The sequence below is a fragment of the Osmerus mordax genome, chromosome 28 (assembly GCF_038355195.1).
Source record: "Osmerus mordax isolate fOsmMor3 chromosome 28, fOsmMor3.pri, whole genome shotgun sequence".
NCBI classification, from domain to species: Eukaryota; Metazoa; Chordata; class Actinopteri; order Osmeriformes; family Osmeridae; genus Osmerus; species Osmerus mordax.
This window is the reverse complement of record NC_090077.1, coordinates 6728590-6752203: the sequence shown is the minus strand read 5'-3', so window position 1 is coordinate 6752203 and position 23614 is coordinate 6728590. Positions and strand designations below refer to the sequence as shown.

The following is a 23614-nucleotide window of genomic DNA, read 5'->3' as shown; positions in this document are numbered from 1 at the left end:
ACACAGGAAATCTAACAGCTCAGTGCTTGTTGGCCACAGTATGAATGTAACAATGTCAACCGCAAAAGCCGACTCAAACAGGAGATTTTTTTTATTACTTCAGCCAGCGTAACATCTGGTGCAAACACTGAGCAACAAACCCAGCAGTTATCAGTGGTATTAACTATACATGTTAAGTTGTTTCAATTTTTCAAAATAAAAGTTAAATGGTGCAGACAAAACAATGTATTTTACAGTAAGTTAACAGGTAAAATGGGAAACGAGTGAACTGGGTGGCCACAAAACATGATATGGCACAAAACTCAACCAGACTACAAGTACGGTAGAACATCGTCATGTTGGAGGGTATGAAGGAGGAAACAAAACACACTGATTACACTTCCCAACTGCTAAACTCAAGATGGAGAGGAAATAAAAAAAGGGGAAGAGTATGTTTACAGCTACGTATCATACACAGCCAACTGAGGGAGGGGGGGACACCAAATCAAGCGTGGCGTTGGAGAAAGGTGGCATACGGATTTACGTTATCACAGTGAACACATGCATGTGTCCGTAGCGCCATAGTCCACGCACCGGTGTAACATTGACCTACGTCGGTCAGCGGGCAAGCCTGTGAACACTCGTTCAACAGAGGAAGTACAAAGAAGTACAAAAGTAAATAAATAAAATGGAACAGGGTCAAAAAAACTAAAGGCTTTAAAAATGTTTCAAGCAACCATCTAAAGAAATGGGGGGAAGGGGGGGGGGGTTCAGATAAAAAATAAAGCTTCATCCTCTTGTGTCTGATGCCATTTTTTGGAAAACAACCTTGGTTTGTGAGAACTGGGAAATAAAGTGAAAACTTTGAGTGTGATTGTAAAAAGTCCTTTTAGCTTTGCAGCCAGCATATCAGAGAGCCACCTGGAGCCTCTAGTGGTCATGTTCCGGTACGTGCCGCTCTCTGCTGGCTTGCTCAAAACAAACACAGACCCTGCCACTCGGTCTTACAGGGCCCGCGGTCTCTTGGGATTAATCTGCTTACTGGCATGTTCCTCCTCCTGCAGCGCAGACCGGAATGACTTCACTTTATCTGGAGAGGGAGAGAGTAATGTGAGTTAATAAAATGTTCTAATTTGACCTGAATTTCTAACCCATAATGACAACTGGAGTGTTTACTTCAATAACTGTCTAGGGAGTGTCTAGAGACTATCTTCTTGGACTGAAGAAGAACTGAGAAGTCCAGGATAGCATTTCTCCCCAAAGATATCCTACGGTGGGATTACATTTAGTCATTTAGCAGACGCCCTTATCCAGAGCGACTTACAGTAAGTACAGGGACATTCCCCCCGAGGCAAGTAGGGTGAAGTGCCTTGCCCAAGGACACAACGTCATTTGGCACGGCCGGGAATCGAACTGGCAACCTTCAGATCACTAGCCCGATTCCCTAACCGCTCAGCCACCTGACTCCCACTGATTAGCTTATGCCTCTGCTCCCTCCCACCTCGGAGCTCAGTGAGGATGTCTATCTTCTGGTCCAGGATGTGTTCCAGCTGGGTGGCGTAGGTGTCCACGTCGTAGTCCACCTCCTCCGTCATCTCCAGCAGGACCTTCTCATCCTCCAGCCAGCGGATAGACTCCTGCAGCCACAGCAGGGAAATACGGAACCGCTTCACTACATGCCTGTGTTAAAGCGATACACCACGACAGGGTGTGGTATGTTGCCAAATAAGCCATGGCAATATGGCAATGCTGCGGTCATATAGGCATGAGGTGCAGCCGTGGAAGAAAAACAAAACAAAACATGAATATATGTTTCTGGTTTGAGTGTGAACAAACTGCTGTGAGTTGCGAGGCGTGCAAGGCTGGGGTGAGAAGGGTCTGACCTGGAAGACAGCGCGGTGGTCCTCCAGCACCTGCTCCTCCATCTCCACCATCTGGGACACGGCCTCATGGAAGGTGAAGAGCTGCGGGGACACCTCCTCCTCCTGGGAAGAGACAAACCCAGCACACCCCAGAGAAGAGTCAGGGAAGAACACTTACTGAAAACAATAAAAGGCTTTGAGGGTTCATAACTAAGCTTGTCAATGTACATCTCGTCAAAAGGTAAACAGAAAACCTCCTTAGTCCGTCCACACTTTCACACACACGTTGTAATGTCTGTAGCCGGTATCGAGAGGGAAAAGTGTTTCTTACATTCTGCTCACAGAGCAGTTTGAGGTCATCTCTCTGAGGGGAACTCCCCAGCCAGTCCTCATCGTCCAGCAGGTCTATCTGGTTGACGGTGTGGTTGTTTGCTCGACCGCCCTCCACCAGCTGGTTGGTGTCCACGGTCAGCTCCTTCACCCTGCCGTCCCGGGGAGAGCTTGTTACGATGGGAGTCTGCTCGCAAGTCACACACACGAGCAGATATGCACACGTTTAGACAGACACACACACATACGGGGTCTCCTTCACTGGGGTCAAAACATTGCGGATGTCACAATAACATCTTGTGGAGCTTGGGAGGGTGATGAAGTCCTTGGAAATGTTTCATCCCACTGAATAGTCATGAGGTGCAGTGTTTCCCCTAGGTTTACAGGGGGGGGGGGGGGGGGGGGGGCGACCATGTAGAGACAGAAATGACACGCCATCGTGTAAATAACATACACAAAGGGGGTGCCCCCTAATATAATGGTAGGGGAAACACTGAGGTGACTGTAGTGACCGCACCAAGCCAATATGGTCCCACGTCCATGGAACAATCTCTACAGCTCGGGGAGGCTCCCGGGTGATTGAACATCACTTGATTCGTTTTTTCTTTAAAAAAAGCCAAATATCACAAAAAGTACCATTATCACTTGAGCTTGGTTTAAATCGAGGGTCGCAGCACAACAAAGAACCTTCCTAGCTCCAATCAGAGCAGAGGGCCTGGACAATGCTGTATTTAAACACGGGTATCTGTGTGGCTGGGGCTTGTGTTTAATGAAGGCTGACTGAGCTGATAAGGTAATACTGACCTGGTCCTGACCCAGCAGGTAGAGAGCTCATCCATTAAGACTGGGGATGGGAGGGGGGGGATTATCACTGTGTGGTAGCACAAGCCAAGTCTAATGCCTTTGTGTTTGGGAACACCACCAGCACCACAGGCATGGCCTCCTCTCATTAAAGAGCCACTGACTAGAGTCAAACACTGCCGAGAAACCACCTATGTCGAACGTTCGGCTTATTAGCAGTCGGATTTAGTGATGAGTCGCTGTGTGGAGGACTCTGCAACAGTGACACATCCCGTGTCACCTGGGATAAACAGGGCAGGGCTGTTTATGGTGTCATGTAGCGTCAACAATATATGGAAAATGGAATGAAGCGTTGGGCCAGGAAATGATTCAAATGCACGTTGCACGCGCACAAAACGCACACACACCCGCACACACACACATGCTGAAACACAAGTGGCATTTTTGTTGTTATGCAGGGATGAAAAGTCATAGCATATCACAGGATGAAAAGAAATGCCGCATGCCCAGGCTGTAGAGGCAGGGGAGGAGTAAGAGGAGGTGGATGATTAGAGGCATCTGCAGGTGGAGAGATGGGCTGGAAGGGTGGGATATGATGAAAGGGGGCATTATGCACCAGCCATTCAACAGTTCAAGGCCACAGAATGTTCTTTAGTAGTGTGAATGCCTTTAATACATCGAGTGAGCGTGGAGTACTTGTAAGTAGTACATGCAGCCATGGTAAGGGTGTTGAAATGATGTGTGTACTTGTGCATGAAGAAGTGTTCGTGTGTCTGCCTGTGTGTCAGTGTGTGTTTATCTGTGTGTGTGTGTTTGTGTATCTGCCCGTATATGTGTGCGTGTCTGCCTCTGTGTGTTTGTCTGCCTGTGTGTCAGTGTGTGTATCTGCCTGTGTGTCAGTGTGTGTATCTGCCTGTGTGTCTGTGTGTCAGTGTGTGTATTTGCCAGTGTGTGTGTGTGTGTGTTTGCCATGACAACCTGCTGGGAGAGGTGGCAGCAAAGTCATCAAACTCAAAGGTGTGTGTGGGCGAGAGTTCGGGGCGACCTCCCTGGGAGAAAGGGATGTCTGAGGGACTGATCCCAAACTCCTTTACCCTGCTCAACGACCACCACCCAGCACACAAAGGGACAGGGACAACAGCAGAAGAGAGAGAGAGAGAGAGAAGGTGAGAGGGTTAGACAGAACTACTGAGAAGGACAGACAGGTAATTTTTTATTTAAAACCCTCACGTCATTCATTACACCATTGAAGAAATGATTTGAAGTAATTCCATTTCAATATTGTTAAAGCAAACCTGTCCTTATATAACTGGGTCAACCCCCCCCCCAAAAAAACTGTTTTCTTATTCTCAAGTGACACATTAGCCAAAGATCAGGTATTACTGAGGAGTGTTCCATTCATTCCCAGTATCACAGTGTCCTACCTGTTAGCGTAGCGTAGCGTGTTGAGGGTGTTTTCGCAGGAAGTCATGCCGGGAGAGATGGTGGCAATCTGACCAGGATGAGAGGAGGCAGGGGGTCAGGACAGGGATGTCTCGAGACAGAGAGGGTGGAGAGGGGGAGAGCCAGGAGAGATGAGGCTCACCATGCATGTGCGGGAGTTCTCCCCGATGAAGGAGTCTCGGAGGACCTGGGTGAGCTTGCTGGCCCTGAACGGTGTGTGGGGCTTGTTGAGGCCCAGTGCCCTGATACATTCCTGAAAGGAAGAGAGAGAGTGATTGAAAAATAAATAAGCTAGTAGCCAGTCTGCTCCAAGACCAGTGTTTCCCCTACCATTATATTAGGGGGGCGCCCCACCCCCCCAACGGCCCCCCCCCGCCCCCCCCCCTTGAAGGTCAAGTTAATTTTGTAATTGAATTTTTTTACATTTTTAATATAGCGCCAGATCACAAAATAAGTAATTGAAGGTTACCTTTCCTACAAAACAGCTATAGTTTGCTCTTTTATTAAACAAACTAAATGGCCTTATGCTAAATGCCCCCCCCCAAAGCTGTAAACCTAGGGGAAACACTGCAGACCCAGTAATTAGAAGGTTTCAACACCTTCTTAAACAACAATGACTATTCAAGGAAAGCCCAATTCAAAGACACAGCATTGTTTGAGTCACGGATCAAGGTTAATGACTGGTTAAGGTAATTCTTATCATGAGAACTATCAGGCTTACAGAACACACCACGGTTACTTCAATTTCTATTCTGTACCACACATAACAATTCAAGCACTTTCAATGACCCATGTCCATTTATGTCTATTTTCACAAACTATCAAGGTCTTAAGAAAATCCTTGTCTTCCATTCAAACTTTCAAGGACCAAGGAACCCTGAGTGAGTGCAGCAGTCCCATCCCGTAACGACCCTGCGCTACCAACAGAGACAGCTGCTACTGCTAAAGGCCGATTTATACTTCTCCGTTTTTACGGAGACGGACACAGGGAACGCCCTCTCCGACGAGGAATTCCCTCTCCGTGCCCTCTCCGTGCCCCTCGGAGAGCTTTACGTGCACCTCCTGATTTTCCTGACTCTCCGTCTGTCCGTCCGTCATTTTACGGATAGCCCTTGGCTGTGATTGGTCCGTATTAAGAACCGCTTGCGTCAGGGGCGGGGTTGTCGTGATAAACAGGACAAACAGAATCCTTTGACTGCCATTGCTGAAAGTTTTTACAATTCATATTTCAGCTAAACAGTACATGTAAATCAGCATCTGAATTAAAATGTGACGAGAAATGGGCAGTGTAGTTTCTGAAAATGTGCGTATTTTATTGATGAAACGGCTAATTTGTACATTTGCTCCGACTTCTCGATAACCTAGGTAAATAAACACTCAATGACGACTTAAAAAAAACGTTGCGCCACCTACTCTTCTGGCGGTGAATTGTTTTCAGCACCCACAGCCTTCGGAGTACTATAAATTCAACCAATCCGTCCGACTCCGTCCGTCCGTAACAGAGTCGGAGAAGTATAATTCGGCCTTAAGACTCTCCCCGGTGCCGACCTCTGCCCTCTGACCTTGAGAGCCAGCAAGCTCTTGTTGATCTCGGCGCCCTCCAAGCGCGTCTGGCGGTCGGCGCTGGACGTGTCGGCGCCCCGCTCGTTGCCCGCCAGGTCGATCAGGGAGAACTTGCCATGCATCTTGCCCTTCCGGCGCAGGATGATCTGGAACACGGCGTGGCTACGCGACGAGTGGGCGTTGGCCGAAGTCTGGCCCGACGTCCTGGTGGAGGAAGATATGTCGATGAAAGTGTGCAGAGAGAGAAAGAAAGGAAGAGAGAAAGAGAAAGAAAGGAAGAGTGAAAGCGAGAGAAATATAGAAAGAAAAAAAGAAAGAAATAGACAGAAAGAGGGTAGATATGAGACGAGGAGAGTGTGAGAGAACACGTTCAGACATGACAAACGGATGCTCTGTCCTGAGGTGGCCATGTTGCAGTAGGCGGTTTGTGCCTGCCTCCTCTCGCCTGCTCCGCTCACCTGCAGCTGTTGCCCACTTCTATGAGCTTGAGGACGTCCTCGGTACAGCGGACATCCTTCTCCTGGAGCCCCACCACCTGCACTTGCTGCCTGCCGTCCTCCAGCACGCGCAGCTTGGCCTTGCGGTTCAGCAGGTCGAACACCTGCAACCGCAACCCAGAAGCTTGTACGGGCAGCGCAGACATTACACTCCCAGCAGCATGACAGTCTAAACCTTTGCAACGCTGCAATTTGTAGGCCGTGGAGACAATACAGTCCGACAGAACCTCAAGTTCACAGAGTTGAACTTTTCATTTCTTTATAAAAAGAAATCTAGAGTCAAATGATTTTTTGTGAAATGCTTACCTTTCCACTGTAGATCTCAAAGAAGGTGGCATACACCTGAAGGTCCAGCTTCTTGTAGTTGGGTTTCTTCAACATGAGAAATACGTCCCTAGCTGCAGGAGAGGTCGAGGGATTACGGTGTTTCAATAATAATACGATCAGGGTGCTTTAAACTGTCCAAAACAAAACTCACAATCCACTAAGAATTACTTACCAGCTAATGCATAAATTCCTTTAGAACAATCCTGGTTCTTTCCAGAAAAATCCCCACCCATAGTCTGAAACGCAAACACATGCATGAGAAACCAAAATCCAAATTTGTGTACTAAAAGTAAATGTCCAGAAACTAATTTGTTTATGTGGATCAGGGGTGGCACCAGATCATTTTTTATGCAGATGCTGAGTGGGTGCTAGATCATTGACAAGGAGAGCTGCAAAATTATATATATATTATATATAAATACTATTAATAAATGAGCAAAACTTGTCCCCTCGTGATGCTAATTTGAATGGAACTGCAGTTGTGCTACCTGCCATCTCTGCATCCGTGGCAAACGTATCAGCGGACTGCTCCGTGTCAGGTTCCGTACAATTAACATCCGATTCTCCGATCGGATTTTCCAGAAATTATTTTTGGGGGTGCTATCAAGGTGCTTTGGTATTTCTTGGGGGTGCTTCAGCACCTGCTAGCCCCTCCCTAGCTCCGCCCATGATGTGGATATTAAATACGGTTATAGGCATTTTCTATAGAAGGAGACGTGATGAGATGTGTGTGGCTCACGTGTGTTTTGCCACTTCCTGTCTGTCCGTAGGCGAAGCAGGTGGCCATGCCGCGCTCAAAGATGGTCTCTACCAGGGGCCTGGCGGTGAACCTGCAGGGGACACAGAACACACCTGTCACTGGCTACATACACACACACACACACACAACACCTCTCATTATACACATAGAACACACCTGTCACCGAGTATACACAACTGTCACAAATTATATACACACACACAGAACACGCATGTCACAGAGTATACACACACACTCTACACCCCTCAACAAGGTCTCTGGCAGTCAATCTACATCACAAATAACTGGACTTTCAAAGCGAATAAAATGAAGGCATTAGAAGCGGTGTCTTTCCACCAGAGAGGCCACTGTCCCAGTGTGGTAAGCTGCTGTCTCACCTGTACACCATCTCGTTGGTGGTGCTGTCGTCGAAGGCGTAGTCGAAGCGGAACGTCTGGTTCTCCAGGTAGCGCGTCAGGTCCACCTTCTGCTTGGGCTCGTGGACCATCACCACGTCCTTGCTGGGGATGGTGATCACGTCCAGGTCCTTCACCGTCAACTCTGAGCACGCGCACACACACACCCCTTATTTTAAGATGACCCTCTCGATGCATTCTTTCATTGTCCATATTTTTGTTTTCACATTACGTTTACGCATTTAGCAGACGCTTTTATTCAAAGCGACTTCCAAGAGAGAGCTTTACAAAAGTGCATAGGTCACTGATCATACCAACGAGATGGCCCCGAACATTGCGAGCAGCCAAAACATGAAGCATACATTGTGAAAACCAAATAAGTGCCAAAGGGAAGAACCATAAGAGCATGTAGTTAGACAAGTTACAATTAAACAACATTAAACTCAAAAGTGCAAGTGTACCTGTAGAAAAACAATCAACAGTAAAAAATATTTCACAGCGAGTACAAGAATTTAAATCCGTTACAACCAACCAACAAGAGCAACAAGTCTCTCAATAAGAGTCATTGTGATCCTGGAGGAAACTAACATCAGGTCCAGCCATTCATTCCTAAGTGCCGTTGTACTCCCGGAACAAGTGTGTCTACACTATCATGATAAACGCAATGAGTCATCAGTCTTTAGTTGGAAAGCAAAGATACCCATAATAACACACGCCCTAAAGTAATATCATACACCCTCAAGTAATATAATTCACTCTCCATAAATATAATTCACCCTCGTAATATAATTCACCCTCCAGTAATATTATACACCCTACAGTAATGTAATTGGCCCTAGTGTTGTGAGAAAGGTACCACTTGCCTTTCTTGTTGAGCGGCCGTTTCCTCACACAGACACATATTCTGTGCTCTTCGATCTGAAAACACACAAAGATTTAGATATCCTGATTACATCTGAGCTGCGCCGAGTGTTTAGGGGCTTGGGTTAAACAGGACCGGTCTCACGCTCACCAGGTCTGCGGTGGTCAGCGGCCGGTAGTCCAGACTGGCGCGGAAGTCTCGGATCATGTACAAGATCTCGTAGTTGGGGATGGTGGTGTCCACTTCCTGTTAAGAGACAGACGGGGCACAGGCACATATTCACTCGCCCCGTTGTAAGTCATCAAGCTCTTGGATGAGTTGTCATGGCAAAAGAAGATGTCGACTCAAAACACCTCTGTTTTTAATGCACGTAAAAGAATGGAGTGGTTGGGATGTGAGATCCAGAAGAGGAGTGTTACCTGTGCTCTCTTCTCCCTCAGCTCCTGCTGCTGTAGCCTCCGCCTCTCCCTCTTCTCCTGCAGCTTCTCCACCTCCTTCACACAGTTAGACTTCCTCCGTGCTGGAGACAAAGAGAACCCCCCCCCCCACAGAGCAGGAGATCACAAACCCTGGTTCCCCTCGCAAGACACACACACAGCATTCCTCTCAAAGGAGATCCCCTCTTCCTATTTTGGTTCAGTTTCTCCCTTTCTGTGTCCGTGAGTCTTTCTCACAACATTATTTTCCCCCCAATATCTGGCAACGCCCTCATCCTAGTCTAGGAGGAGGCTGACAAGACAGGAAATGGCAGCTCTAAACAAGCTCTATACGACAGCTCTTTTAAGATATGTCCCAGCCTCCCCAGTCTCAGTCAAACGGCCCTTCACGTCTGGCCGGTTCCCAATAACACTCGGACACTGCTTCATGAGGTGGGGCTCAGAAAAGATGACGTCACGGACACAGTTCACACTATTAGGCTCATTGCATGATTTTAGGCATTTTGTGACTTAGGACTGAATCAGGGTCAATATCACAAATGTAGCATGAAACTGGGATCAAAGTATGTGTTTTGTACACATTTAGACATGCGCAAAATAGCCAAAATCCCCAAGAAACTCCAGCTGATTAGTGCAATTTCAGCCAAATTCACCATTGTACCACATAATTTAAGATGAACCAAATTTCAGTAGTATCCACCGTCAGGTTTCAGAAGAGAATTTAACACCAGAAAGAGAATCTGTAAGCACCACCCCTCCTCCTCCTCTCCTCCTCCAGAGCAGAGACCAGCTGCAGCCCAGCGGTGCAGGCCAAACACCCCCTCCATGTCACAACAGAGGGAGGACTAATCTGTTGTAATCTGGGGGAGGCAAATCAGGTCAGAACCAGGTCAGAACCATCCAGGCAAGTGGGTGAGGGAGATTTGTTTGAGGGGACTGTGGGGGTGAGGGAGGAGAGGAGGAGGGGTTGAATCCTGACTAAATCCAGACAGGGGACAGGTCATTTAGTTGGGCTGAAAGCAGCGCTATCAGTCTCTGTGTGAAGCCAGAAGGCCCGTCTGCTGGCTGGATTGCCTTAGTGCTCTGCTCCCCCAACTCTAGCTCGGGAGACTTTCAGGCAGGAAGGCTTTCAGTAGAGCAGCACAATCACAAGCCTAGAGGTTGCTCAACGGATAGCTGTAGAAGTCAGACAGCTAGAGGAGGGGGGGGGGGGGGGGGGGGGGGGGGGGGGGGAGGGAGATACATACAAAGCTGTCCAAACTCCTTTCTGGGTAGCTGATGCATGGAAGAGTCTGCGATAAACACGTGATCAACAAAGACAACATAAGCATTTCCATCAGCTTTCCAAGGACGCCATATTCAAATCGAACTGTGGCGGCAACTGAACAAAACATTACTGTGTCAGATGACAGGCAAGTCTGAAATCTTTCAGATTTCCCCGTCTTCCCTATCTCTACGCCAGCAGGCGTGGGAAACTTTCAGGGTGTGTGTGTTACCGTTCTGCAGCTGCTGCTGGGTCTGGGCCTGGCTGGGTTGGGCTGGAGGCTGGGCCGGGGGAGGGGGGGCAGGCTCCGGCTGGGGGGGTGGGGCTGGTCTGGCTCGTGTGGACACCACTGGAACATGAAGGGTGGTTATTATTGGAAAATAATAAAATGACAAAGTAGGTTTGTTACATTTCAGAATTGACCCAAGAGGGCCTTTGGAGACAGAAACACAATTCAGAATGGAGGCGTGTGTGGGAACACACCTCTGTTTTCCTTGGATGGAGTTTCATTCTTAGTGGGGGCTATTGTCCGCCGATTCTGCAAAAGAAACTGGTTTGTGAATGGATCCCAAAATGCAATGCGAGTACTTGGTTTTTCTTGGATCTACAGTCAGAATAGGAACCCGCTTTCCCTTCTTGTCATTCAGATATCAAGACAGCCTCCCAATGCTGACTCCTGTACCATCTGACTCGCGACTATTACAGAACCAAGGGTCGCAAAAATAGACAAGGCCCAAAGTATCCGATTACTGCGTATTACTGAAGATCTCTTTGTTCTCTACAGCCGTTGCTGGTGTCCTGAGGCGTCTGTGAATGCGAAGGCTTGCTTCACAACACACTTGCTGCTCTTATGCTGATCCGTTAAATAGAAACAAAGTGCCCCATTGTTGGATCTGGGGAGGGGGGAGTTATGGGGCACTGCTAGGAGAGGACACGGGGCTCACCTTGGCGATCTTGCTGACCTTCACGGAGCTGGGCGTGGGTGGGGGCGGAGTCTCTGGGCTTGGGGCGATCTCTTCGTCGGGGCCCAAATCGGGGTTTAGTGCAAATATGCTCTCCAAGTCGATCTGTGGACACGGTAGGGGGTTATATATCACGCTCACCAAGTCAATTCATGTAAGAGCAATAGAAATGTGCAGAATAAACGATCCACCCTGCTGTTCAATATCTGTGTAAATGAGTAGGCAGGTGACACGTTCAAAAGACCAGACATATCGATGAGCATGCCTTGGATCAATGCCTGGACAGAGGGATGGGGGGGAAGAGCGAGAGCGAGAGTAGAGGGAGAGAGAGGAGAGCGAAAGAGAGAGAAGAGAGGGAGAAGAGAGAGAGAGAATACAACAGGAGGATTTTGCATTCAGCTGCTAACCAAAGATCACATACTAGTCTAGTATCTAGTCCAAGTCTACTGTACAGGCTTTCTGAGCTCATTCATATTTAGAGCTACAAGATAAAACCAGGAAAGGGGCTTTGTCGAGCGGAACTGTAGAACATGCCGGATGATTGTGTCATCTCTCCGGCTCTAGAATGTCTTGGGATCCATTATTCATGGGTCTGGGAGAGTGGAGCGGATGTTTCCGGAAGCTGCAGAGGCTTGCAGTACAACTCCTGTACCTCTTTCCCCTTGGTGTCTCCGTTCTCGATCCACTCCACGGTGACACTCTCGTTGTCCTCATTCAGAGAGGTGACCATCGCCTGGTGTATTCGGCCTGTAGAGAGGAGAGAGCACGTTTTCAGATAACAGCTGTAGATGAGGATGTGAGGATTCCGACTTGAGGGGCTGGAGGAAATTGCATTGTATCCTGGGACAGACAGGTCCTCCTGACTGAGCTGACACACACACACACGTGGGCGCAGTGCAAATTTAACTTTTTTGTCGACCTGCCAAAATGGCTAGTAAATGTTCAAATTTGACCAACCACTCAATAGATTACCATAGTTTTTTGGCTGGTGACTGAGCATACTGATGATGGTGGCATGGCGTAACACCGACAGCCATTAGCAATCTGTATCGCACATGCCTTTAATATGGCCCTGAGGTTTCCCCGAGGAATAAGCAGGGGCGCAAGGACAGTGTGACCTAACCCAGACAAACCCAGATTCCAAGAACAAACACGTTTCCTCATAGTCCCTCGTGAAAATGATTTCACGATTGTGTCAACGCTGGACAAACTTGTTTCTGAAAACCCCTCCGCCCTCTTGCTATTAAAATATTTGAACATGCAACGAACAACCAATGCAGGAACAGTAGTGTCTATTGTCAATTAGGCTACACATCCCTCTTAGCCAATTGCAGCAGCACATCGCTTCACTTAAGTGCTTTCGAGAAACACGTGTCCTATCACAGTTGCTGTCGGTGGTCTCAAACTACCCAGCTGCCTCCCACCATAATCACTGGTTCCTTCACCTCTCATTGTCTTGTCTTTCGCAGGGCCTTGGCCTGAAAGCACTGCAAACTGCCGGCTCACAGTTGAAGGGACGCGCCGTGTCCTGCCATCCATTATTTAGAGCTCCTGCCTGGCTTGAACGCTGCTTTTAGTGTTCTCTGACTGTCATCAGCAAATAGACCTGCTTCTCTTGTGAGGTGGGAAGGAGGGGGGGGGAGCGAGAGAGACGAGAAAAGGCGGTGGGAAAGGCTCCAACAGACTCCCAAATGTCCACGCACAGACCCACATGGGTCTACTCCCTTACGCTAACAGAGAACCAAAACACAAGGATGACAATGGCTGTGTCTACTACCGCGCACTTGTGCACTTCGAGCACTGACTTTCAGTGCTTAGGGCGCATACACTGACATAACCAGCAGAATTCAGTGCACTGAAAGTACCCGGATGACGCACTGCAAACGGTCAAAAAATGCAGTGTACAACGATGGACACTACTCGCCCTAAACGGGCGCCATATTGGCTACGTAGCGGAAGAGGAGGAGCCCTTTCGGCAGATTTTCATTTCATTTCTAAAATAATGGCGGACGAAATGACTCGCGAGCAGATTCGCCTTAGATTCGCGGGTGTCACAATCAGATTTGCGTCCGTCACTTCCCGCCAAGTGGTTAACTTAAGTGTTCCATTTGAGACAGCACTACTCAGCGTCGGAGTGCACTACAGATGTAAGTGCACTGTATTGCAGTGCACTGTATTGCAGTGTACTTAGTAAAGTGCGCGGTAGTAGACACAGACAATGTTTGGTCAAGGGTTAGTTCATAATTTACTCAGTGGAGTCTAAGAGGTAGGGGTGAAACACAACAGCGGGGTGAGAAAGGGACAGGTTGGCCTTGATACACAGAACTGCACAAGGCCCTGCTCTGCTCGACAGTGAACATGACTTAATCATGGGGACAGCCTCTGGTGCCGTGATAGAGAACCTTTTGTGCTCTTCACTTCGGCACACCAAAAAACAAATACAAGCTTTTTCTAATGAAGAGTGACTAGATTCAACAACATGCTTCAGCTTAAGTGTATACTTTCGTCAAAAAAGCACCCAAAATTTTTTGGGGTTCACCTCCAGATGTTTTTTAAAATCTTATTTCTGCTAGCTATGGAACATGCCACCGTCTGTTCCTCAGGGCTGGCTGTAAGATGTAGGCCTGGGCGTTTAAATCCAATGTCGGTTGGTTAGGTAGGTTACAGAGCCGCACTGGCAACGGCAGTACTAGAGTTGAAAACCACGCGAGACACGACACCGCTACTTAGGAACAGGAGGGCCCTGAGCTGGCTAAGAGACACTGGACTGTTCTGAAGAAGGATTAAATTGGACACGCATGCACACAGGCTCCCTGACCCACACAGACCTAATAGGAAAATCCACAGGCCTAAAACATGCAAGACATACACCCACCACTTTTTACCAAGTGGATAAGGAAGGAGGGTAAGTCTTCCAGTCACATGTGTTAGGCAACAACTTTGGGTGCTAGGAAAAGTGACACTTCCTGAGCTGATAAGTGTCATATAATGCAGTGACTACTGCCATGTCTAGGTATAAGTAGGCTTTATGTTCAAAGGTCACCAACAGAAAGCAACGAAGAGGAGGGGAGGCCGCCTCTCAAATACAAATGGAGACAGGACAACATACCTGCAACCTTGACTGCTTGGGTCATGATACACTGTAGAGCATGCTGACATGCTGCATTAGACACTAGTCTAACCTGTTCATGTTATTACCCATGCTGTTAAATTGTCGAAGTAACTCAATTTACTTCAAGAAGCTGTTAGCCTAATAGCTGTTCATTCACAGCCCAATCAAGACGTACTGGAGGGAAATCTCCACCTGCAGCTGACTTGATACCTACAGATATACTGCACACTGTTCACTACAACAACAAAGACGCCCAGGCGGATATCTGTGTCACCATTACATCAATGAAGAAGAATTCTACCATCTTTAACGGCCAAAATGGTTGAGCTTCAAATATGTTTATATCATGACATGGGCATCATTTCAATGCAGAAATTGATGCAATACAGTAGATAATCCACATTTAAGATTAAGTATTTCTGATCCCATTCAGAGACAGCGAAAACATTGGACTGTTCTGGTCTAAGCTTTAGTGTTCGTGATGCCAGCTATAAAACTCAGTCAAAGAGGAGGTCATGATAACCTGGGTTTTGAACAGAGGCTGCTCATACATTATCTTTGCCTACTTTCCCTATTATGCACTATTACTAGTCAGCTAGCTAACATTTATTCAGTTCATGTGAGAAGACACCACTGCCCGGCCAAAGCCAGGATCTGGAGAGCTGCAACAGATGGGGTGGTTGGTGGTTTGGTGGATCACCATCTCCCACCCCCCAATGCGTGGAAGCAAATTCGGTCTACTCTGACACGCTCACTCAATTTCAGATCCAGTCATTCATACCCTACAGACAAGTTATAGTATCTAGCTATAGTGGTTAAAAATGATGGTATCACAAGTAGTCATCATGCCCATGACCAGACAGTATCGTAACATGTCGTGGTAATTTCTCATCTACGCTTACTGCTATGTTGCTGAAATAAAATGTAGCTAGCTAGCTAGTCACCTAAAGATTTACAAAAGGGGGCTGCGTAGTCAGCTAGTAAGAGAGATAGCTTAGCTAGATTGTTTATGGCTATTACATAAATTATATTTCTATATTAGCAACAAGCCTCAGGGATGATAAGTAATACTAGCTAGCTAGGCTAGCTACAGTAAGTGGCAGTGTTTCATGTGGGACGGAGCCAATGTTAGCCAACAAGTTATTGTCGGGCAGGCTAACTATCCAGCTAGACTCTTGACTACCAAGATGGGACAGGTTTGCGTAGGCTGGATAAACTAGCATTAATGTTTAGAGTTGGCCAGAAAAACCAACGTAAATCCGTCTAGCTACTACTAGTACCAGAGCTAGTTAGCTCGTCAGGCTAGATACGTTAGCGTCTTGAATTTGTTACCTAGCTTAGCTAAATTAACATTAGCAAGCGAGTACTTTGTTGATTGTGTATCTAGTAATGCAACAAAGCCCGTATGTAATGCTACCTGACGTTATTATGTTGTGTTTGCGTTAGGTGTTACTTGGCCGACTCGGTGATTGCTAAGCCAGCAACTTACACCGGTTTGCAGCAGCTAGCTAGAGCTAGCGTTCAGTCCCAGCGTCAACAGTTGTTGTGCGACCAGTAACTACATCACCACAGCAACAATGCAAGGAAGCTAGCTAGCTAGCTTGCTAGTGGATTGGTAGCTATCAGCTGAAGGCTAAAACTAGCAAGTATCTAGCAACAGTAGCTAGCTCTAGCTAAGTAACTCAAATAACTTGCAGCGAGGGAAAAATCTATAGGGACTGGAAAATGACCGGTCACTGTAAGAAACTTACCATCGCTTCGTTTTATTTCCACAAAAACGCCAACGATGATCTTCCCAAAACTAGCTGCCATTCTTCATTAGTTAACCTAAATGTCTTAAATGTTTAACAATATGTTTGTTTCCGAAATATATATAAATGTAGTATGCAGAACTGAAATTTGATCGGAGGATGCAGGGAGGGACAGAAACAGGATTGAAAAGAATGAATCAAGTCATGCACGCAGTGAACAAATCTTTGTAGTGAACCCGATGCTATGAATCATTTCCCCCAAACGATTCATGTGTAACGTTATATGTACTTCATGGTAAAGTGAGTCATTTTAGAAGATCTGATTCAAATGATTTGAAATATGGACTGCGTCTGAACAGAGGTTGCCAAGTTTGTCATATCCCCCTATAGAGGTATTTTAAACAAGAATCTAGAGCTTTTTATTTTTATCTTTATTTAGGCAAAAAGAATAAGGTTGTAGTCGAATGTGCCTAATGTTTTGGACAATTGATTTTGTTCATCTGTTTTATTGATACTTTCACTGATGTTTAGGGACATGTATTTTTCAGAATTTACTGTCACCCTTGAACTCATGAAACAATTGTAAAACGTCATGATTAGTGAGTTCAAAACAGAGTTAGTAAATAAAACAAAATCTGTAGCAACTTTGCATTTAGGCCCACATGTGTTAAAGTAAAGTTAGACACATTTTGCGAAACTAGCAATTTTAGAAAGGATTCAAACCAAAATATCCCACCCCCTCCCTTCAAAGCGACTCCTCCAAAACACATGAATTACTGTGCCTGATTACTGTGGAGAGGTAGGTAGGTAGACAGACAAGTACCCTGTCCAATCGTTGCATTCAATCCGAATGCCGTCAGACATCATTAGTGGCGGTCCGACCTTGATTGGTCGTGTTGATGTTCCAGACGTGACCACGCCACTGTCGGAAGTACACATGGCCGATGTTCGCCGCACCTGAGTTTGAACCAACCACCTCCAATTCCAGGAAGTGACCATTACCAGCAACCACTACCAGCTACGCCAATGAAAAGCTAGCGCGGGTGGCCTGCATATACCTGAGGAGTGAGTTTAACCAACCTACACTACACTTATTACAGTCCTGCGACGCCCCGATATCGAATTGATTTCATTTTACTGTCAAACATTTAGATTTATTGGCCGTTATCAGGATATGAAGTTTATTTCAGCAAAGATGACAAAAGTGCTTCTCAACCACATTTCCTACCCTTCTATGTAAGCAAATCGTTACCAAAATTCAAATGCAAATGCATTTTAAGAATGTGGCTGCATTATTTGACTCATAAATGAAATTAGTGGTCACGATTTTGCAGCCACGTTCTTAAAATGAAATGCATTTCTGGAAATGCATTTGAATTTGAATTGTGGCCACGATTTTGCAGCCACGTTCTTAAAATGAAAATGCATTTCTGGAAATACATTTTAATTTTCAAATTTTACATTTCAAATTGAATTTTGGTATCTATTTGCTGGGGCATGTTTTGAAAATTTCTTTTTCATTTTAATTAAGTGAAAGATTGAGCACTCTTGAAGAAGAAAATTAAAATGCAAATAGGATGATTGATTACTAATTTCATTTATGAGTCAAATAATGCAGCCACATTCTTAAAATGCAAATGCATTTCTGGAAATGCATTTTCATTTGAATTTTGGTAACAATTTGCTTCCATACCCTTCCTTTAAGTGTGAGTATTTTGTTGTGTGTAGCACCCCCTGCAGGTCAGTATTCTATTCTTCATTCTGATGAGCACATTTGTCTTTTTCCTTTCTCCATGTAGACATTTATTAAACAGGGTTTTATAAACAGTGGAGTTATATTGTTTCGAGTATCCGGCAAATTGACTCATCTCATAACAAATCTTGTGTTTTTGATTACTCACACATTCAATAGTAAAAAAAAACTTTGCTGTGATGTGTTCACACTGAGACTAAAGATTCTGAATTATAATCAAAGCCCACTGATGTTTATTTTTTAGGATGCATTTATGGGTTTATCACAATCACTGAGCAGTGTACTTCAGTACTTGGAAAGCTTTGGGTCCCAACAAGTACAAACATGTGTGTCAGTAAAAGGATGGCCAGGCAGGCTGCGTGGGTTTATTTAGGAGGATTGCACAAACACTTATCTGACTCACTTAGCAGCTGGTCTCATGGCAACACACATCCATCTTACACTGTCTTAAAAACAGAGGGGACGTACAACTAAGATCCACAAAATGCGATGAGACCTGCACAGTTCAGCATAAAACTTTAAGATGACTTCTAGACAAATAATTATGAAGAAATGGTCATCAATCTAAAATGGCAGGATTTCCGGATTTGTTAATTACATTTAGCAGACGCTCTTATGCAGAGCGACTTACAGTAAGTACAGGGACATTCACCCTGAGGCAAGTAGGGGGAAGTGCCTTGCCCAAGGACACAACATCATTTTGCACAGCCGGGAATCGAACCGCAACCTTCTGATTACTAGCCCAATTCCCTAACCGCTCAGCCACCACTCCCTCAGGCCCTCCCTCATATTTCAGCATCTTCATCATTCCTCTCTTTCAAATCCTCTTGCTCCTCTTCATCTTTATGAAGCTTGTATTTTCATTCATGGGCTGAGAGTACAGTACATGTTGTACTCAGAAAGATGTAACCTAACCTCTAGATTTGCAAACAGAGGTCATGTTTCTGGCGTACTGATGACGTAGGCTAGTAATAGAGGAGGGACAGAGTAGGAATCCATTGTTGCACTACAAAGCAGACGTTTGTCATTCACCCCCTCCCCATGCCCACACAGATGATACAAGTAGTTTAGTGAACAGTGAAGACAATATATTACCATGTTTATAACTTCCGGATATTTAAAACCGATTTTTATTTCAAAGCTAGTCTGCAGAGAGCATCAGTTTTGGAAATGCATTGACATAATTGCTGAAACTTTATTCAAAGTACATACGTCATAGATCTACATGAATTCTGAAAGCATGAAAGCTTGCAATTAAATTGCAAAGTGTTTACAGAAACTATTGTATGTTGAGTGAGAAAATCGTGATGTGATCATGTTAGTGCTTAGCCATACCAAACAATCAAAGTAGTAATTACTCCAAAATGTTAAATCTCTGACGATGATCGGGATGTTGTTCATTTAAAGACCCTTAAACAGATGTATGAGACAGGTTCTTTATGAACAAACCCATTTTAGCCTGGAGCAAATTCTAATATTTCCGGAGATGCTCTTTAAAGGGGATGCATTTATAAGAGACACCTATAAATATGGATGCAGTTTCATAGCAGTTTCATGTATAAGCAAGCATCCATTCTCGGCTGGTGTACATGCTATCCCCTTGAATTTAACACTAAGTTGAGGGAAGCTGACCATAAAAGGCTCTTCTTAAGATGAGTATAAACGTGCTAAACACATCTGTTTGTTTAGCTTTCAAGTTACAGGAAAATGTGTTATACATGCAGTACACTGGTTACCGTATGTTATTATACTATAAACACTGTCCTTGGATTACAGCCTCTCATCACTCATCACAATAATGAAGGGCTAGTAAGAAATAGTCCAGAGTTAGAGAAACAATGTGTGAGACACCTTTGGAAGATAAATGCCAAAGACATAGATGTTACTGCCTTCTTCTTGAGAGGGTTAGTGATTCTTTGTTTAGAAGTCTCCACCCCCGCTTCAAGCTGCAAATATAAACAAGAACTTTAGCTTGAGCTCTGTGTTATAGTGTCGATCTTGCCAGAGGCCATTAGTTTATCCCTTATGACAAACACAACACTCAGTTTTTCGTGAAAACACAAGCTTACTTCACAGTGTTTGATGTTCATGCAAACTTTCTAACCACCAGGGGGCAATATGTGTTTGTCATTCAGTCCACAGATGTGTACTCTGTTGAGGGCTGACCCACAGTAAGTAATAGAATGAGCCCCCTGCAGGGTTTATATGGCTGTTTCAGCTGATGACATAGACCAGTGTCTGTTTACATTTTGATGATGTATGTGAAGAAAGACAGTGTAAACAGTGAAGGGGCAGCAGCTGCAGCCAAGCAACCAAGTTGCTTTGAAAGTAACTATTATTTTATAACAATTATCATTAGTAATTACTTGGTTTTTGATGGCATTGACTAGGTCACATTTGGACTAAATGTCCTACATTACTGTTTAAATGAATTCAGGCTTTGCTCAAATGTACAAATGTACTAGGCCTGGTTGCTGACGGACAACGGTTGTTATGTGGCAAGGAATGGCCTGATGGTTGAGAACAGGAAAGCAACGTTTGTGTGTCATGTCAGATCAAAGCCACTCTGACCAGGTTTGACCCTGACCTGCATGATGCATTCTAACTGCACCCTCGGTTTTGAACACATACCCTTCACCTATAAGAGAGCAAGTTACTGAACTGTACTTTGGAGCAGTATTTTTATTTTTTTGAATGATTTTTTAGCAGTAGAATTATATTTACCACTTGTTTTTACCCATTGTTCTTTCCTTTCTACCCAAGTAGTACTAGTAGTACCCAAACATTTTATGTTTGTTATATTTTAACTTAATGCCTTTTTTTAGGTTGTATAGCCTTTATCACTCTGGCATTTACATTTTAATGTTCATTAATGTGCACTGTCCCTCTTAATAAAATAAATTGAATTGAAATTGAAAGTGAGTGTAGGAGTTAGCTAGGGTCTCCGCTTGCAAACGTTGTTGTTTCCTGGTTCTACCTTTGTCTGACTTCAACAAGTGTAGAAAAAACATTAACAAGAAACAAACAAACAGTAACAAGAAAATAGCAAAAACAATGTATACAACATCTGTGAGCATAACACTATATCCATCAGGAAAATCCAGGGTTCTTTATGTTGTTCGCTGCACAGACATTGTTAATTTCATAGTTGGTACATTTCAGATCTCTGAAAACGATTTACAATTTTGACCACTGCATTCAGCACTATACATACATAATGTGACTGGACAGACAGCACTCTGGCAGGAGACCAACATGTTTCAAGTCAAATAATATTGTGACATATATTGCAAGTTGCAGATGATAGATGTGTGATGTATTATATAAAAATCAGCGTTGAATCTCCCCCCCACACACGCAACACCGCTTACTCAGCTTATGACAGGCCCTTTAAATTTGCATAATTATTAGATTTTACTGCAACCCAGACACGGAACAGCGCGTAGAGCAGATAAAGGACAGGCGCTCCTTCCTCTCCTGTGACTGATGTATGGTCTCGACATGGATTTGAAGCACACAGTATGAATGGTCAAAGTTTTCTCAAACACATGCTTTACATGGAGAAGTTACTACATGTTGATGCGTGCTGAGGGAAACATCACGCAACCTCAGTCCCTGTGTAGCTTTGATCCGAGAGACCTAAATATGTCCCAGGTCAGGGTCATCATTTCATGATTCTCTAGAAGACAGGATACACACTCAGGGAAAGAGAACATCTGAAACCATTGATTACATTTTCGGTACAAAAAAAGCGTATATGCTGTATTAACATCAGTGTTTATTGGCAAAGAGCTATAGAAGATAAGAGCACACTCACTGACTGTGTTACTGACTGCATAAACTACGAGGACAATCATGTGCCCACTTGGAAAGTTTGCTATTTTACCAACAACATGCACTTGATTACCAGTGATCTGAAGGCTCTGCTCGAGAAGAAGAGTGCATTTGAAGTCGGTGATGAGGACGAGGTGAAGAGTGTCCAGAAGGGGCTGAAGGTGCAAATCCGGGAGGGAAAGAGAGCAAAAAGATGACCAAGATGGAGGACCAGGATGCAGAACAGGCTAAGGGACATGTGGCAGGGGATGAAAACCATGACAGCCCTTCCTGCTCTCCCCCCACTTTCTGTCTGCTCTCCCTCCAAATTGGCCCCCACCATCCCCCCACTACCTCCCTCCACAACCAATGACCCATCATCATCATCTCCCACCACAACCGCACCCCTGTTATTCACCACTGCCCAGTTGAGGAGAGTGCTGGAGAAGCTTCACAGGAGCAAGGCCTCCGGCCATGATGGCATCAGTCCATGTTGGCCCAGGGTGCTGAGGAGCTGCGCCGGCCAGCTGTGTCGAGTGCTCCAGCATTTATTCAACCTGAGCCTAAGCATTGAGTGGGTTCCTGTGATGTGGAAGACTTCCTACCTGGTCCTGGTGCCCAAGAAGGGGCACCCCACTGTTGTTGACGACTACAGACGGTAGTGCTTCCATCCCACGTCATAAAGAGACTGGAGAGGCTTGTTCTCTCAGGTGCCTGGTCAGTGCCTTCAGGGAACCCCTGCAGTTCTCCTACCAGTATCTCATCAGAGTGGATGACATCGTCCTCCATCTGCTCCAGAGGGCCTACCCCCCACCTCAATGGAGCTGGGTGCATGGTGAGAATCATTCCGTTTTGATTTCTCCTGTCCTTTACACCATACAACCTCAGCTGCTGGGGTAGAAGATGAGGCAGATGGAGGTGGTTGCCCTCTTGGATCTCCTGGGTCATGCTCCTTATTCCTGCAGAGCTGTGTGTCTGACGGTGTGGTGAGCAGCTGCTCCGGTTGCACTGTTGAGTTCCAGTTCTATACATCTCACAGTTCTTGGTACACCTCGCATAATATTAGGGATTCCGGATTTATATACTCCAATCATCTGTACAGTTTGCTAGTACATGCTGTTTATTGATTCATGCTATTCACCTGCTATTCTTCGCTTTGCACTGTCAGTATTACCTTTGTCACCTGTCACCTGCATATTTTTTTTTATACTTGTTTGTATATATGTGTGTTACCCTGTGATGTAACCCTTTGTTTAACCCGTGGACAGCGCTGTGTAGTATAAGTATTTTTTGTATTTTGTAATTTTTTTTACCAGTGTTTTATTTTTATTTCCTACACCTATTCCTATTTCGTTTTATCTTTCCTCCTGCAATGCTGCAATTTTCCCTTGGGGATCAATAAAGGGGCCTGCTCCTTCTACTACTGCTAGTGACTTTTGTGCGGGTGTCATCTGCTTACTTTCACATACGGCACGAAGGGAGTTAGATTCCAAGCCACCGCATTTCCCAAATGTTCCTACAACTTCATGTGACAACTTCATCGAACTGTAGAATACAAAAAGAGAAACATTGTGCCATATCAATTTGATCTCCTGACACAACTTTGCATTTGGTTACAGGTATTGAGCATGGGCCTAGACCATTGTGGTGTGCCCGAACTGTTCTCCCACCTTCTCAGGTGAAGCCAGGTGAGTGAATTCATG

General features: G+C 45.3%; 1 protein-coding gene across 3 annotated transcripts; it reads right to left on the bottom strand.

The window, feature by feature from the left end:
- Positions 1-73: 73 nt before the first annotated feature.
- Positions 74-16497, bottom strand: LOC136937927 (kinesin-like protein KIF2A). 3 transcript variants are annotated; one of them, XM_067231083.1, is made up of 22 exons: positions 16346-16497; positions 12135-12229; positions 11465-11587; positions 11004-11058; positions 10753-10869; positions 10504-10548; positions 9239-9339; positions 8970-9065; positions 8821-8875; positions 7940-8102; positions 7542-7632; positions 6975-7038; positions 6782-6873; positions 6437-6579; positions 5978-6182; positions 4558-4668; positions 4397-4464; positions 3951-4067; positions 2173-2323; positions 1863-1964; positions 1481-1616; positions 74-1069 (listed from the first exon to the last, which is right to left on the bottom strand). In XM_067231083.1, the coding sequence occupies exons 1-22, from the start codon at positions 16404-16406 to the stop codon at positions 984-986; spliced, it is 2277 nt and encodes a 758-aa protein (XP_067087184.1). In that variant the 5' UTR covers positions 16407-16497; the 3' UTR covers positions 74-983. The 3 variants fall into 3 exon arrangements, with proteins under 3 accessions (XP_067087184.1, XP_067087182.1, XP_067087183.1); XM_067231081.1 differs by lacking the exon at positions 10504-10548; XM_067231082.1 differs by lacking the exons at positions 3951-4067; positions 10504-10548.
- Between the last annotated feature and the right edge of the window lie 7117 nt (positions 16498-23614).

Coding starts and splice junctions, on each gene's coding strand:
- LOC136937927 (XM_067231083.1), bottom strand. CDS start 16,406: ATGGCAGCTAGTTTTGGGAAGATCATCGTTGGCGTTTTTGTGGAAATA. Junction 10,870..11,003: donor TCCATCCAAGGAAAACAGAG/GTGTGTTCCCAC, acceptor TTCATGTTCCAG/TGGTGTCCACACGAGCCAGA. Junction 1,965..2,172: donor AACTGCTCTGTGAGCAGAAT/GTAAGAAACACT, acceptor GTCTCTTCCCAG/GAGGAGGAGGTGTCCCCGCA.